Source organism: Lethenteron reissneri, chromosome 65 (genome assembly GCF_015708825.2).
Source record: "Lethenteron reissneri isolate LAM-NWPU_2019-01 chromosome 65, ASM1570882v1, whole genome shotgun sequence".
Classification (NCBI taxonomy): domain Eukaryota; kingdom Metazoa; phylum Chordata; class Hyperoartia; order Petromyzontiformes; family Petromyzontidae; genus Lethenteron; species Lethenteron reissneri.
In genome coordinates, this window is record NC_083843.1 from 215,073 (window position 1) to 232,587 (window position 17,515).

A 17,515-nucleotide genomic window follows, 5' to 3' on the forward strand; every position below is an offset into this window, starting at 1 on the left:
TGGGCTGTTAGATGGAGATATTATGTCCGCAGCCAACATGTCATCCACTGCCCCCCGAACGTGTTCTCGCTCGGCCGGACTCATCCGGTGCGAGTTCAACCGAATAGGGGCAGCGTCCCCTGTGTCAATATGATGGTAAAGCAACGAGGTGCGTCCCAAATCCAAATCGTCGGAGCTAAACACATCCGAATAAGTCAATAACAATTTACGAATCGCACAACGTTGTTCCTCGGACAGGGAAGAATTTTCCCTACATAACTTGGCAATCCAGCGATTATCCGAAGCTCCCGGCTCCGAAACTCCAGCAACCACGCCCTGGTTGTGCAGGCAATCCTGTGCCGTAAATGCCGTTGTGGCATGTGCCACAACCGTACCAGCCGGAACACATACGTGCTCGGTACTCGCATTGAGCACCTGCAAAAACGGTTGTTGGTCCGGCCGGACGATGGTCTGCGCCCCAACCAGCGCCAATCCGGCCGTTATGGTGGTGGATGGCGACAACAAGACCCCAACCGCACCTCGCCGATCAGGCAGCGGCTTCCGATATCGCAAAGGGATAAGCATCTGTGAGCCAGGTGGAATGTCAACAGATACTTCAGATAATGCCTGCACCTGGGCGGCAGGAGCAGGTCGCCCCCAGGGCGACAGCAGAAACGAGATTTTACGGCCACCCGGCAATTCAATACAATTCTCATTAATTTTGATCAAAATGGGCATCTTAGCCAGAAAATCAGTTCCCAATAAACAAGGAACTGCCAGAGATCTTGAAATAAACACTATTCCCGAGGCCGACACTTCCCCAATAGATATTTTAGCATCCACCTGGCCCACAATGCCCATGCTACCCCCGTTCGCAGTGACGCACGACCCGTAAACCGGACGCACGGCCCCCGGTGGGATGCCTAAGAGATGGAAAATGACATGCGATATAATGGTCGCGGACGCACCGGAATCAACCAAAATACACACGTCCACCCCTTGTATAGACCCCGGTACAGTGGACGAACCAGTAGTGGCCGTGACGACCCTCCGTGCCAATTTACGCCACTGCGTCACCGAGCGACACGGCCCCGTCGATGGCCTCCCGTTGGTAACAACACCCGGATCGCACGACAATGGTGATGGGTGAGGTGTAAAGCCTTGCCGGGTGTCTGGTGCGCACCGACTTGCCTGTCTTGGAGGTTCCTTCTTTGGCGCGTCGGTTGACGAGGCCTCCTGCTGGGGCGGACCCGGGATGCGGGCCCAGCAGTCCCTGGCGTAATGGCCCTTACGCCCGCAGCGGAAGCAGTCAAAGTCGTTGCGCCACAGCGCATGCCCCGCGTCCCGACGGCCCCGTGCCGGCGGTGCAGCGCGCGGGACCGGCCTACCGCGGCCCGACCATGGACCCGAGGCGGCTGTCAGCTCCTGCGGGCTCCCCTCATCCGGCACGTATACCGCCTTCTTAGGGTCCCAACCCACGGCACCTCCCTCGATGATGGGCCCCCCCGTCCACGCCGCGACTTGCTTCCACCGGCGCAGGTTAAACTGGGCGTCCAGACATTTGGCTGCTGCCCGGGACGTCAGCTTCTCATGGCCACACACCAGCATGGGAATCCCCAGATCCCGGGACAGCTCGAGCATCTTACCTAAGATGAGAGGCTCGAGCAGGTCAGGCTTCGTCTCAGGATATGCGGCCATAGCCAACTCCAGTACCGCACCCCTAAACGCCACCGGCGACTCCTCGGGCGCTCGCTGTCGTTGAGCAAATCAGCGATGAGCATCATCAGGTGGCTCGTAAGCATCCGCCATTTCGTCAAAAACTCCTCGTAATGTTTTCTTCTTCTCGGCCGTTATAGAACGAAAGAATCTGACCGACTCGTCATCCAGAAGAGTCGGCAGCACTTCCAAAGCCTCAGCGTCAGTCCACCTTGCAGAGCGTACCGCCGCCAAAAACCTGCAGGCGAAAGCGCTCCAATCGCCCCCGATGGAGAATTCTTTGACCGTAGTAAGATGACGACTGCGACTCCTTGGCGCGCCGTCCTCAAGCGATGATTCATCCGGTGGCAGGTTCAAAATGGCGTCGCATCGCGGCGTGGTCAAGATGGCGGCTTCCCGTCGCGGAGAGCGCAAGATGGCGGCTTCCCGCCGTTCTTCCCCCGCCACACCCAAGATGGCGTCTTCGTGCCGCGTGGCTGATGGCGTCGACGGCGAAGGCAAGGCGGCGGCCTGTGGACCACCCTCGGCTCTCCCAAACGCCGTCCTCGGCGTGACGAGGGCACATAACTGCGCCAATACATTCTTGAGCATCTCAAGCTGCTCCGCCATCTGTGCCCATCGGAAATCCACGTCCGTTGGTGCTGATGGGCCCGCCGACGCGGCGACATCTTGAACTCCCGGACACGCACTCGCTCCAGCCCGGGTCTCCTCCACCAACGCAGCTGGGTCCATCGCTGGAGGAAGGCCGTCGTCGTCGGATGATGAAGCAGATGATGGCATCAGAATATTCTTTTTTCTTAGTTGCTTTGACATGCCGTTACACTTCTGACACCAGTGTAATAAAGGACTCGACCACGGTATCTGGCTTGGTGTCCTTTATTCGGGTTCGTCTTCTCTTTCCCACACGGCTCTCTCTCAGAGACCCTCCGCTCCGCGGCCGACGCTGCTGTCGCTGCTGTAGCCTTCCTCCGTCCCCCAGCAGCCCCGCTGCTGACCTCTTCGTGCAGCCTCTCCGGCTGCCCTCGACGCAGCCCCACCGCTGCTGTCTCTCTCCTCCGAAGCAGTCCCGTTGCTGATCTCTTCGTGCAGTCTCCCCGACTGCTCTCGCTGCAGTCTCACCGCTGCTCCCCGTTCCTCCGGGGTCGGTCACCGCTGGCCGACGGTGCCGACCGTACTCTGTGTGTGTGTGGCGATCTCGCCACTCCCCCAGCCTTCGCCCTGCGTGGCCTCACTCTAGCCCAGTCTCCAATCACTCCCCCTCCTCTTCCGGTTTCTCCCCTTTTAGACCTGAACCCTTACCCCCACGTGACGTAACTCCTCCCCCCCGTGACGTCACATCCGGAAGGTCGTTTACGCCCGCATTACACATATATAAGATGGTGCCTTATACAGTACCTGGATATTTGGCCAACTCAATTAGTTTCTATAAAACATAAACTAAAACAATTTTTATTTTAGCAGGTAAGGCCCACTGAGCTATGTGGTGGGCAAGTTGTCTTTGTTGGAACGACATTTGCTTCCATCCATTAACTCCGTGCTCCTTAACGGATGTAATTTGATTTGGCACAAGCTGAGCCGAATTGTTTTTGGCCCCAATGCACAGACTACGCATTGCACGACCACCGTTTCCAAAGCAGTGAGGGTGGTCTGTGGTAAAAAATATTCAAATATTTCACCTGGGAAATGTCACTCGAGATGGAACCTCATTAGCATGAGTGGGTGTCCTGGATGTCGATTGACGCACGGAAAAAAACAAGAATGAGCATCATGGAGAATAAAAAAATGCCTTCAAAATGTAAACAAACAACCTGATACCAAAATACCCCCATACAGAAATACAGGTCTTGCCGGTTCTGACACTTGTACAAACAATGCACAACGCATCCCACCTGCTGTCACCTGAGCGCAAGACTCATCCGGTTCAGTCAGTAAGCCACCAGAGCTTTGCGCTTTCAAATAATCTAAATTGATAAATTAATACTGGTAGGAACCTCCTGGTTACACCAGCCCACATGGGATTATTGTGTTCGTCGTGCAGGGATGGGCTGGGTGGGGAGGGGAGGGTGGGGAGGGGCTGGGTGGGGAGGGTGGGGCTGGGTGGGGGGTGGGAGGGGTGGGGCTGGGGCTGGGTGGGGAGGGGCTGGTCACCCCGTGGTGCCCTTATAAAATTCAACGTTTAACCTACTCACGCCGGCTTTTGCCCGCCCTCACAGTCGGGCATATTTGCGGAACACACCACGCCGCCGTTGACCCTGGCCATTGACTGAGCAACCCAACATTCCTATCAGCTCCCTCCGCAGGAATGTGTTTTATTTAGAACTGCTTCTTGTTGTGTTTAGTTTGTTGTCTTCCCCCCACACCTCCGATTAGCACGGTTGGCTACGTACGATGTCAAAGAAGTTCAACACATACATATGTACACGTCTCATATTTACATTAATTGTGGCAGCTCTTGAAATGTTGAGTTTTTTTTACCGAATTCGAAAAAAATGGCTCTTCTTGTTATATTGGTTGCCCGGTCTCTCGTCGAGGGTAGAGAGTTGGGGAGGGCCAAGTCACCAACGACAAAACTTGGCCACATCTGCCGGCCGGGTCGTAGCTGAATGGGCTCTTGTTAGGGAAGTAAACTTCAGATTGTTCTGATTCTGAAGTGTGTGTGAGAGTAGTTGAGTTAGAGGGTGGATGAGTGAGTGGGTGTATGAGTGGATGAGTGGGTGAGTGTGTGGGCAAGTGAGTGTGTGTGAGTGGGTGTGTAATTGTGGTGGTTAGCGCACTGCGCTATGAACCTGGAGACCCAAATTCGATTCCAGCTCATGGCCAACACCAGTGACGATTATCTGAACTGGTCCTGGGCCTCCTCTAGGTCAACTCAGCTTTAAATGAGTACCTGGTGTGGTACGTAAAAACATCGCCACTAGAGAGACAAAGGTGGCCGGGCGTGGTGCTGGCCATCTACCCCCTCGTGTGCCGTGGTGGCCTTCATAGGTGCACGCTAGCAGCACTTACCCCAACATCCTGTTAAGGTTATACAGGCAATCTTTGTCTTTGTGTACTTGCGGAATGCTTTGATGATGTCTGCCGGCCGAAAGCCCCTTAAAAAATTACTTTTTAGCTCAATGGGCTCGAATCAGGGAAGTTAACTTCTGGTTCTTCTGATAAACCTTGAGGAGCAGACATCAGGCTTTGTTTAGCTGCCAAGATGCCTGTGCATCGCACCACACTGTGCCTCAATACGCTAGAGGGGCAGCGTGGTGTGATGAGCCAAGACCGGACAACTTGGGGAGGGGGATGTAGAAAGACGGATGGAGGATGCGTGTACAATAGCCGTGCGTGTTAATGCGAAACAACGCAGGTGAAATAGGTGGTGGGTGCGGCTGTGAATGGTCGGAATGGGAATCTCCAATCTCGGACAAGGTGAGAGTGAGAGACGGTGACATCGCCAGCAGTGGGTGATGGAGGCAGGTAGAGTTGGTGATAGATTCACACTGCTAGCAAAAGGCTCAAGATTCCAGGATGGGTCACGGGATGCTACAGACACAATGACATTCAAGCAACTCGTCACGTTGGGGTAATTACACTGAGATGAAATTACAGGACATTATGATATATGTAAAACGACACAAATTTTTTTTTTTATTTTACCAGGTAAGGCTCACTGTGCTATGTGGCTCTTAGTCAGGAGCGACCTGTCTATTACAAATGAGAGCGCAATGAAGTGGCTTGTGTGGAAATTGATTGCAGCCAAATATTCTAAATGCGTGATGTTGATTTTAAATGTGGAGGGTAAACCGGGTGACCCAGATACAAATTCCCAGGACCAAGGGAGGAAAGAGAAAGACGCAAAGTTTAAATATAAAGCAGCCGTAAGGCGAGCGAGATAACATCTCATAGCCACGGTGGCAATCAATCCATTGCCCTGTCTTACCAGAGACACCAACTTGTGCGCTGAGCTCTGGAATTATTAGTTTATCTCTCGATTTATTAACAACAACACTCATTTTTTAAAATGTATATATTTGTAAAAATATTGGATTCCTTTGATACATTTTGTTCATGTCAAGATGTGTACTGTAACCATGTTAACCATGAAGTTGCTGTTTGTACACCAAGTGCATGGGTTCACATTCCGGGCAGTGTCTCGTGATGTCAGTGACGACAATGAAAATATTTTAAGTATTTTACTTCCTTCTTCACCGTCGCTATAAGAGAGAGGTACTGGTCCAGCGTCTCTTTGAGCCACACAGCGAGCGATCCCAGCAAAGCCATGGGTCATGGAAAGCGCGACTCCCAGTGAGAGTGTGGATAGTGAGCTACGCTGCTCCATCTGCCTGGGCACGTTTGTCTGCCCCTCCACGCTGAGTTGTGGACACTCGTTCTGCCTCCGGTGCCTGGAGGCCACCTGGGAGACGGCGAGCAGCATCAGCTGCCTGCAGTGCCGAGCGACCTTCCCTGTGCGACCCCAGCTGAAGAAGAACGTGGCCCTCGACAACCTGGCGGAGCAGCTCAGAGTTAGAGACGGGATGGCCACGGCCGTCTTGTGTGACAACTGCGGTGACGACCACACTCCTGCAGTGAAGACCTGCCTGAGATGTGAGATGTCCTTCTGTGCGACACACTTGAGGCCTCACTTGGAGAACCCCAGGTTGAGTGACCACGTCCTGGTGGCTCCCATTGCGAACCTGGAGGAGCGACGGTGCCGAGAGCACAGTGAGGAGCTGAAATTCTACTGCACAGTAGACAGCAACCTGGTCTGCTCAACTTGCACAATCGCAGGTGAACACACAGGACACAAGGTCCTGACGCTGAAGAACGAGCACGAGACACGGAAGGTGAGGCCCTCAGAGGGAGACACCGCAACACGATCTGACCAATTCTGTCACTCAGCTACACATCTAATGATTAAAACGTTATTGTTTATTCATGCTCTCTCTTATGAATCTCTGCCTCTGATTGCATAGCTCATATATTGGTTGGCGTTTTAGCAAACTGCATTATAATGTATTGCATGCCAGGCTCTCACTAAACCTAAATGCCGTATAAAGGAATTAATTGGATATATATTAGAGACCGATATCAGAGCCACCTGATAGAGAATTATATTAGAGGTAACTTCAAAACTATACATCTGTGGGCACATAGGCCCTTGGGCCCGACTCGGTACAGACACCAAGCCAGCACGGCTCCCACTGGCTGCTGCTACAACGAGGCATCAGCTTTCCCACTCCAAGTTCCCCCTGTCTCAGTCGCCATAGAGAGGCGGCGTGGAAATGAGGGTCTTCGCTGTGGAGGGATCGGTGTAGAGGGAAGGGCGGTGTGAGGGGTGGTCTCAGGGGGGCTGGAGTCTCCCCCTGGTGACGTCTCGCCTCTCACTACAGACGCGCGTAGGGGAGGAGACGCGAGCGGTGGAGGAGAAGAGGAAGAAGGCGGAGGAGTCCGTGAAGCGGATGGAGGTCGCTCGCAAGGAGGCGCAGGTACCGTGTCCGGGTCTGGCTCTTTGACCCCCGTGACCTCCATCCAGCGCAGAAGTCGTGAAGGTCAAACTTCGTGCAGCTTCATAACTTTAACGTCTCTTACTGTAACTAAATTATTCACTTTCAAACTCAACATTAACTACGAGGGGGTTGCACGTTTGCCGCATTCGATAGCTGCATCAGCGAGTCTGCCGCGAGGTCGGGTTACTCAGCATTGCGTCTTCCACTCCTGTGGAAAAAAAAAGATGTCCAGTGCCACGGATTGTCGGGGTGGAGCTGTGGTGCAGCTGTTGCGCTGCACCACACTGGCATGGATGCTGAGGCACGAACACCGCACAGCTGCACCTCACATCGTCCCTAATCGCATCCCCGGAGTCTGTTTTAACAACTATTTTTTTATTTTACCAGGTAAGGCCCCACTGAGCTATGTAGATTTTTTAAGAAGCTACCCTGGCAGTCACAAATGATAGCAGCTCAACAAAGTGGCTAATATCATCATCACATGATAATAGCAGATCCATAGAGATACATAGAGACCCATAGAGATACATAGGGACACAGAGAGGTACAAAGAGACCCGAAAAATAACCTATAGACCCATAGAGATACATAGGGACAAATAGTGATACATAGGGACACAGATAAACATAGAGACCCATACAATAAACTTTTTTTTTTTATTTTACCAGGTAAGGCCCCACTGAGCTATGTAGCTCTTTTGCAAAAGGAACTTATCAGGTGGAAATTGAGAGCAGCCAAATACTCTAAATACTGTACTCTAAACGCTTGCTTGATCCCGGAGATGCTCTTTTGTGCTCTGCGGGTTGTTCACAGCAAATAACGAATGCCTTGGACTTATGGGAAAACCTGACCTGGATTATGAAAATTCTAAATGTGGAGGGAAAAGCCGGAGGACTCGGAGAAAAATCCACTCAGGCATTAGGATCGTGGTCGAACCCACTACCCCCTGTATACCAGGTGAGGTAGTTAACATCTTGCTACATATCGTCAGATCCACGAGGGGGACCCCACCGGACTCCGAGTGTCCGAGTTTCTACATCCATGACCCCAGCGCCTTCTAGGGGAGAAAAAATAAAAGAGCCGCACCCCTCTTGCCCCCGTGGCATAGATCGACTCAGTCCCACGGGCGCCTCGTCACTGGGGCATGATTCACCACGAGGGAATACTATTTTTAATTTTATTATTTTACCAGGTTAGGTCTCACTGAGCTGTGTAGCTCTTTATTGGATGCGACCTGGCCACTACAAATGATAGCTCAACCAAGTGGCTGATATCATCATTATGACGCAAACTATACAGAGAGACCCATATCGATACATAGACACCCATATACATACCAGACCCATAGAGATACCTAGACACCCATAGAGACACACAAATATACATAGAGATAAAAAGAGACCCTGAGAGAGGCCTAGAGACCCAATAGAGACCCATAGACTAAACTAATTTTTATTTGACTAGAAACGGCTCTACTGAGCTATGTAGTTATTTTTTCAGAAGAGACATGGCTATTACAAATGATGGCTGAACAAAGTGGCTGATTGTAATGTGGAAATTTTTAGCAGCCAAATACTCTAAGCGCACAACGTTGATCCTAAATGTGGAGGCAAAAACCGGAGGACCTGGAGAAAAATCCATCCAACTACAGAGATAACAAACTCCAAATATACAGGTGTCAGGGTCAGGATCGAACCCCGGCCTGCTGTATACCAAGCGAGGCAGTCAACATCTCCTAGCCACCATGGCGCCGACACACACACACACGGAGTGGCTTATGGCTCATGGAGCCAACCGTGATCCCCGCGTCTCCGCAGGAATCATTGGCTGGGATTAGGGGTCGCATCACGGTCAAGTTCGCCCGTCTAAGGAAGGCTCTGGACGAGGACGAGAAGGAGGCTCTACGTTGCTTGGCTGTGAAGGAGCGCGAGCTGCTGTCCCGGATCGACGAGGACATCGCTCGTCACAAGCGGGAGATCGGCGAGCTCCAGGCGGCGGCCGCTCGCCTGCGTGTTCTGCAACACGAGAGGGACTCGCTCGCCTTCCTGCAGGTGGGGAGCGCCTCTGTGGAGACGCCATTTGGGTGTCCAGAACAACAGAGCGGGCAGTGGCAGGGGGAGCTCGTGGTCCAAGGATAGAGACATCACTCATGATCTCTCTCTTCCACAGGGGCACCTGGAGGAGATGCACAGGTACAGATCCTTAACGTCTCACAGTTGAACACTTAATACGGAGCTGTGTGTGTTAAACAAACGAGCTATGTGTGTTAGACATAGTCTGTGTATTTGTGAGTTAAACACATGGGCTGTGTGTAAGACATGGGCTGCGTATGAGACACGGGCTTCGTGAGACAATGACTGTGTGTGAGACACTGGATGTGTGTGAGACAATGGCTGTGTGTGACACTGGCTGTCTGTGAGAGACTGGCTGTGTGTGAGACACGGGCTGTGTGTGAGATACTGGCCGTGTGGGAAATGGGCTGTGTGTGAGACACGGTCTGTATGTGAGACACTGGATGTGTGTGAAATACGGGCTGTGTGTGAGACACGGACTGTGTGTGAGACACGGGCTGTGTGTGAGACACAAGCTTCGTGAGACACTGGCTGTGTGAGAGATACTAGCCGTGTGAGAAATGGGCTGTGTGTGAGACACGGTCTATGTGTGAGACAATGACTGAGTGTGACACTGGCTGTGTATGAGACACGGGCTGTGTATGAGACACGGGCTGTGTGTGAGACACTGGTTGTGTGTGAGATACTGGCTGTGTGTGAGACATGGGCTGAGTGTGAGACACGGGTAGTGTGTGAGACACTGACTTTATGTGTGATATGAGCTGTGTGTGAGACACTGGCTGTGTTTGAGACACTGGCTGTGTGAGAGACAGGCTTTGTGTGAGACACTGGCTGTGTGTGAGACACTGGCTGTGTGTGAGACACGGGCTGTGTTTGAGACGGGCTGTGTGTAAGACACGGGCTGTGTGTGAGACACGGGCTGTGTGTGAGACACTGGCTATGTGTGAGACACTGGCTGTGTGTGAGACACTTGGTGTGTCTCACAACAAAACAACCCAATACCTCCTCGTGGTGCCGGACGGGCAACGCTGTCGTGGGTAGTGCCATGGGGGGAGGGCCAATTCCGATTGGCCTTTCCCCTCATGGCGTTTGTAACCACCACAACGGCCAAATGGGGGCTTTGGATGGGTGCGAGGGGCTGGTAACCCCTCCACCTTCAATTAATTACCACTAAACCACGAATGAATGTTTTCATTAATAAGCTTGCACGGGAGGCCCCGGAGGGACAGGCGTCTATTAAACTAAAACCTTATCATCGGGGCTCCTCCAGCAACAACAAAAACAACTATGTGTGGCCACGTGGAATGTTCTAACGCTCACTGCAGATGAGAGTCTGTTACTCCTCTGTCGGGAGCTGGACCGGTACCGCCTGGATCTCTGTGGCATTCAGGAGGTCAGGTGGATCGGCTCTGGCTCCTACCACAATGAGGGGTGGACAGTCCTCTTCTCGGGGCAGGAGACTGCCAAACAACAGGCAGTGGCTCTTCTTCTGAACAAAAGAATGAAAGGGGCGTTCGAGCATGGCAGTGAGGTTTGGGAAGCTGTAAGCCCCAGGCTACTTTGGGCTCCCCTTCCCATCAACCAGAGGCGAGGAGTGATGCAGGCAAGGCCGATGAGTCACATGCCTTCAATGACCTCCTGTCACAGGTGCTGGCTAAAGTGGCCAATCGGGATAGAGTCATCTTTTTGGGTGACTTCAATGCACGAGTTGATCATGATGCTAGCACCTGGTCTGGAGTGATTGGAAGACATGGGCCAAGATCAGCTCGATAACAACGGTAGGAGGCTGCTAGATTATTCTGCAGCCCATGGGCTTGTTATTACCAACACGCTGTTCCTGCATCGGCGCATCCACACAACATCATGGATGCATGTCGGGTCCAAGCAAGAATAACTTCTGGACTACATAGTGACGAAACAGCGGATGTGGGCCCATGTTCTTGACACTAGAAACTACCGTGGAGCTGATCTGCCACTGACCACCGACTTTTCATCTGTAAGATGCTCCTGCCATTTTTCCAATCCGATGGTGGGTTTACACCCAGGACCTTATTCAAACCCATAGTGGCATGTTGTTCGATAGCTGATGCAAGTTGCAAGGGAGAATTTCATCATCGCTTGTGGCTGGGGATGGCATCGTTCCCCACTCCTCCTGATGTCGAGGGGAAATGGGCAAGGTTAAGGACTGTGGCTCATAAAGCTGCAATGGCTGCTTTGGGTACACGGCCCAAACCTCCCCAAAGACCTTGGCTGACAGAGGAGGTGTTCAGGCTGGCTGAGAAAAAGCGACAGGCCCACTCTCATCGTCTACAGCATCCCAAGTCCGAGAACGAGGAGGCTTACCCTAGCCTTCGCTCGGAAGTTCGGAGAGCCGTGAGGCGCTGCAGGGATGGTTGGTGGTCGCGAGTTGCTGAGGAGATGGAGTCTGCCTCAATGGCCCGCGATCAAAAATCGCTCTTTAATTCCATCAAAAAAGTAACCTGCAGCACCACACCTATTACCATCAATAGGGGAAAGAACGGTGATCCATTCTCCGACCCCCGGGAACAGGTTTGCAAATTTGCTGAGCATTTCTGTGAGGTCCTGAGGGAGTGGAAATCGCTCAGCCTGGAAAACATCATAAGACAAAGTGAGGATGACCCTGCTGAAGCTGCAGTGCCTCAAATATGGAAAGAAGTCACTCCCTGTGAGTGGCTGGCTGAGGTGCCATCTGTTGAGCAAGTATTGAAGGCGATACAGAGCCTGAGACAAGGGAAGGCACCAGGCAGAGATGATCTCCCAAACGAAATGCTGAGGGAGTGTGGCGTTTGTGCACAGACTGCCCTACATGACATCATAACAACAGTCTGGACCACTGGACGGGTTCCACCTGATTGGAAGGATGCCCTGGTGGTCCCCCTCTTTAAAAAGGTGGACCCCAGAGACTGTAACAACTACAATGGCATCTCACTCCTCAGTGTGCTGGGAAAGGTCCTGGCAAAGGATTATTCAACAACGCTTTGCCAGCACTCTGAGGAGAGGCTTGAATGTGGTTTCAGGAAAGGGCGGTCTTGCACAGATGCCATATTTTCTGTACATCTGCTACAGCAGAGGTGTAGGGAATTCAAACAAGACCTACATCTCTGCTTTATTGACTTTGTCAAGGCCTATGATACCATCAGTAGGCCTGGGCTCTGGGCTGTTCTTCGTGCTTTCGGAGTCCCTGATCCGCTGCTCACGATCATTAAGGACCTTCATGATGGTGAGCGGGCACGGGTGAAACTACGTGGCCGGAAGTTGGAGCCATTCCCTGTACACCTTGGAGTGCAACAGGGATGTCCTCTGGCTCCCACATTATTTAACATCTTTTTTGACCACGTAGTTCATGAAGCCTTCAATCGCTGTCCGGGTGGAATTTCCATTTGGTACAGATACAATGGGAGGCTGATTGATGTCCGGGTGTGGTCAAGGTATGGCTCCCTATTGCTCAACAATGTTACGTAAGCTGATGATCTGGTAATTGCCGCTCACTCAGAGGAGTTGGAGGCGCTGCTGCTGAACCTGGAGCGTGCCACTTAATGAGGGGGCCTTACCATCAGCCCCACACAAACTAAGCACCTGCCTTGGTATTTTGTACCATTGAACACTCCACCCCCACAGCTCCCAATTGGTGATGGGGCAGTTGTGGAAAGTGGATAGTTTCCCATACCTGGGTAGTATTCTCATGACCGGCTCTGGTTTAACAGCACAGGTATTACTCCCAAGCAGTCGAGTGGCATTATATGTTATCGTTTGTGTAATGCTGTGTGGAAGCTACCTGGTCTGTTGCACTGCACGAAGCTTCAGGTTTTCTCGGTCATGGTCATTCCCTCCCTTCTCTACTCTAGCAAAACATGGACCCCCCTAATGGAACATCTTCGCCGGTTAGAAACATTTAGGCTGGCCTGCCTTCGATCCATCCTGGATTTAACTAGACTGGATTTTGTGAGCTCACAATTCATTGAAAAATCTGGACAAAGTCCCTTCGGTGAGCTCCTCCGACAGCAAGACTACATTGGCTGGGTCATGTAGCCCGCATGCCCAGTCACCGCATGCCTAAACAGCTATTGTTCGGCCGGATAGAGGGGGCTAAACGGGCGTGGCACGGGTAGATAAGAGATGGAGTGATGTGGTACAGGAGGATGTGGAGCTGAGTGGACTTGCCAATGACTGGTGCCAGCGGAGTCAAGATCGGCCTCTGTCTTGCCTCACGGCAGATGGGGAGCGTACGTTAACAGGAAGTTCCTGTTTTTTTATGCTAATGTTGGTCACGTGACCAGGAAGTGACGATGTTAGATTTCCACTGTACCACGCGGGCGTCAGCCATTACACAGATCAGTCAAGATGGCGGCACGCATCGCATCTCAGTGAGACCACAGCCGCACTTGTCCATTGTGGGAGCTTAAGAAGCATTATCTGTAAGTTGTTTATATTCCTATAATATTGGAAATGCTGTTGTAATGTTGGAATGACCGTTATAGCAATGTAATTGCCTTTATGGTGCCGTTAAGTTGTTGTAGTAAATACGAGGCCTAGTTAGTAACGAAGCCTGTGACTTTCCTTATTGTGGATGTTACTTGTGATTTAGTAGGTCGAGTCAGACTTGTGCCTATGTTGCGATCCTGAGAGTGATGACGAAGTATCTCATCCACAGTTTAGTGTTAAGTGTAATGCTGTACATTTGGGGTGCAGTGGGATGAATACACTGTGCCTGTATGCAACGCACCAGCTTGTGCCTTTGTCTAGTTGTTCAGGGGTAATGTGGGGGCCTGGTCCTTCCAGGATCTATTGTTATCTGAGACAATATTCTGATGCTGTGGTGTTCATTGTGTTGGTGTTTCCGAATTATAACAGATGCTGTATCTGTGTTTTCTCACCAGTTTTACCTGTTACAATCAATAAATGACGATCGGAGTTGGACGGTCATCCTGGCTTCGAGGGTTTATTGAACACATGGTTGTCTACTCGACTAGCGGTGCAACGCAGCGCACAGCGAGGCCGAGATAGGCTCTGTGGAGGAGGCTCATGGAGGACGCTAATGGGCAGTTGGAGGCAATTGCCTCCAACGACAATGACGAACGGAGCACCAGGTGGCTAAAGCACAGCAAGTTAGCACAGTAGGGGGTACAGGTGGTGCATCAACCAGTTATCTCAGTCAGTCGACCCATGGCACCTGGGTCTGCCCCGTGACCTCCTGCCAGTGGGCGTTCGACACTTCACGTGGCCTCAACGTGCACATAGCCTGGCACAAGCGTCGTGGTGTCGTAATTGCCACTTAGTGGTGAATGACTGCTGTTGTTGTTGTGTGTGAGACACTGGCTGTGTGTGAGATACAGGATTTGTATGAGACACGGACTGTGTGTGAGACACGGGCTGTGTGTGCTATGGATGCTGAGTGTTCCAATGTTGTGGTTTTAACGAGGCTGTGTATGATGCTGTTGGTGGTTGTCCCAGGAGAGAGATCCCAAAGGAATCTGCACCCCCACCTCCCACTTCACTGGACACCACCACGATCTGCTCCCTTGAAAGGGTCATGCGCAGACTCCTCCCTCTCGTCTGTGAGTTCCTCAGACTTGCACCCGCATGTCCCGCTGTCTTGCACTGCACTTCTGTGCTCCCTGCCTTCATTACCTTTTCATTTTATTTTACTAGGTAGGTAACTCACTGAACCATGTTGCTCTTTTTTCAGAAGCGACCTGATTATCACAAATGACAGCTCTACGAAGTGGCTCATCACGCGGATATTTATAGCAGCCAAATCCTCTGAATGCCAGTTTATTCTAAATGTGGAGTAAAAAACGCGAACATCCAGGAAAAAATCCATGCCACCACGAGGAGAGAGATGCAAACTCTGAAAGAGAGCGACAAGGCCCAGTGGGCTCTACCTGGTGAAATAAAATTAGTTTAACAGTTTCAATATTTTCCTAATCCCGACTGCTGTGTACCGGGGCAAGTGATGTTAGCGAGCAGCAGCACCTGTGAAGGCCGTCACGGCATACGAGGGGGTGAGGGGCCTGCACAACGCCCGAATATTATATGTGTACACTAATAATAACGAATATTAGAAAAGGTACACAAATACTAAGAGATATTTGTAAGTCTACACTAATTCAAACGAATAATAGTATTGTACAGATAATCGGTTCTTTACCCTTCTATCTGGCAACATAGTGTAGTATTGTACACTAATACTAACGAATTTTAGTATGGGTACACTAATATTAATATTAGTTTACACTAATATTAACGAAAACCAGTACTGTAAGCATGTGCCATATACGTGAAAATCACAGTATCACATATCAACATATCACACACTGCGGTATGACCACAACAACACAACAGACAACACAACACCAGTGTGTGTGTGTGTACACGCCACGTTTGTGTGTGTGTGTACACGCGACGTGTGTGTGTGTGTACACGCCACATGTACTGTTCGTGCCACTACTTGCGCACGCATCGCCGTGACCACTGTGCGAGCATCGTCACTGTTCTCACCACAGATGGACGCTCACCAACTCTGGACACAAACTCAGCTGGCGACCGCCTCCAGATTTCCTCGGATCTCAGGACGGTGACGTGGAGCGGTGTCCCCCAGGGTCGCCCCCATCACCCACACCGCTTTGAGCGGTGGCCACAAGCCCTGTGCTCTGAGAGCTTCTCGTCGGGTCAGCATTATTGGGAGGTGGACGTGGGGCGTGCGCGGTGGGGGTATCGGGTTGGAGTCGCATACGGGACGATCCCACGGAGAGGGCGTGGTAATGAGTGCGGCCTGGGAGGGAATGACGTCTCCTGGTGTCTACAAAAACGTAGCGACAGCTTCTCAGTGTGGCATGGCGGGGTAGAGACCTCACTGTCGGTGCCGGAGACTCCGCGAAGAGTCGGGGTTCATCTGGACTGGGACGCGGGGCTGCTGTCGTTTTGCAGCGCCGACTCCATGGTGCCATTGCACTCGTTTCACCAAACCTTCACTCAGTGCCTACATCCTGGCCTGGCAGTGTGGTGGGGGTGGGGTGATGTTGGTGAGTCAGTGAGGATTGTGGATCTGAGTGGTGCGTCCTGAGAAAGGTGAACATGAACAGCGCAGAGGGCAGACGCCACAACGCACGGCGCTCGCCACTCTCGTCACCGTCACGCGCAGTGCCACGCCTTGGCTGGCTGGTGGCTGTCGGTGGCTAGGGGCTGTGTGGCTCTCCATCACAACGGGGGGCTGAGCGTAAACAATCCTCACAGCCTTCATTATGGGGGGTGATAAAATGGGTACCGCTCTGTGTGTGTGAAGCCAACGTGGATGTATTCTCCCTGCCAGAGGAGTGTGACTGTGGTGTAGGGGTGCAGTGATTCGCAATGGTGAACTGGGATGTGTTTATACACAGGCGGTGTCATGAATTGTGGGAGAGATACAACAATATTAATAATAATCAATAGTATAAATGTACGCGTACAACAGTGGCATTGTAACGCTTGTTTCGTCGATTCTACAATAAAAATACAGAACACAAACAACAACAATGTAGTTGTGTACAGCGTCATTCGTGCTCACTGCATCCCGCAACGCTGTTCATTAATTAAACACGAGGACCAAATCCTCCACACAGCCACTGCCAAACAAATTAAATCTACAAATTAATAAACAAAGAAAGAGATGGTGCCAAACACAAAAGGCGCCAACAATGTCTGAGCTTTTCAAGTTATCTACTGCTGCTGCGTCATGGACGTGGTGGCAGTCACCACGCACGCTCCCCCAACGAGGTGACATCACCACACACGCTCCTACAACGTGGTGACGTCACCACGTCATCACACCCCTCCACGGGCTCCGCCCAAGCCCGCTTCTCACTACTGCACCATCTGTGAACACAAAGAGCTTCACAGCTCATCGGATTCCTCCTGCACTACAAACACATTCTGACGTTCTGGATTCCCGCCACTGGGGGAGTCCCTCGCTGTGACGTCACCAAGTCACCGCGTTGGCGAAAACAAAAACAAAAAAAGGCCCTAAAGGGGCACCCTGCAGCCTCGCTGCTGTGACCCAGCACTATGGGGGGGGGGGGGGGGGGGGTCACCACTGACGCTGCTGGGAACTCCCCACGAGGGCGACACGTGGCCTGGAGCTCGCCAGGAGAAGGCGGTGGAGCAGCAACAACAACAACAGCAACCACCACTACCACAACAACCATAACCAAAACAACCACCACTACCACAACAACCACTACAACAACCACCACAACAACT

The 17,515-nt window shown here is 51.8% G+C and overlaps 1 protein-coding gene across 1 annotated transcript; it reads left to right on the forward strand.

Annotated features, from left to right (window-relative positions):
- Positions 1-5,908: 5,908 nt before the first annotated feature.
- Positions 5,909-16,678, forward strand: LOC133359734 (E3 ubiquitin/ISG15 ligase TRIM25-like). The gene is made up of 6 exons (XM_061578259.1): positions 5,909-6,524; positions 7,071-7,166; positions 9,005-9,238; positions 9,357-9,379; positions 14,732-14,835; positions 15,784-16,678. Exons 1-6 carry the CDS (start codon positions 5,967-5,969, stop codon positions 16,341-16,343), a joined length of 1,575 nt encoding a protein of 524 aa, XP_061434243.1. The 5' UTR covers positions 5,909-5,966; the 3' UTR covers positions 16,344-16,678.
- Positions 16,679-17,515: the final 837 nt, after the last annotated feature.

What these genes read in the sequence shown, in the direction of transcription:
- LOC133359734 (XM_061578259.1), top strand. Translation starts at nt 5,967, where the DNA reads ATGGAAAGCGCGACTCCCAGTGAGAGTGTGGATAGTGAGCTACGCTGC. An exon ending in ACGAGCACGAGACACGGAAG is followed by an intron (nt 6,525 to 7,070) that starts GTGAGGCCCTCA and finishes CTCTCACTACAG; the next exon opens with ACGCGCGTAGGGGAGGAGAC. An exon ending in TCGCTCGCAAGGAGGCGCAG is followed by an intron (nt 7,167 to 9,004) that starts GTACCGTGTCCG and finishes GCGTCTCCGCAG; the next exon opens with GAATCATTGGCTGGGATTAG.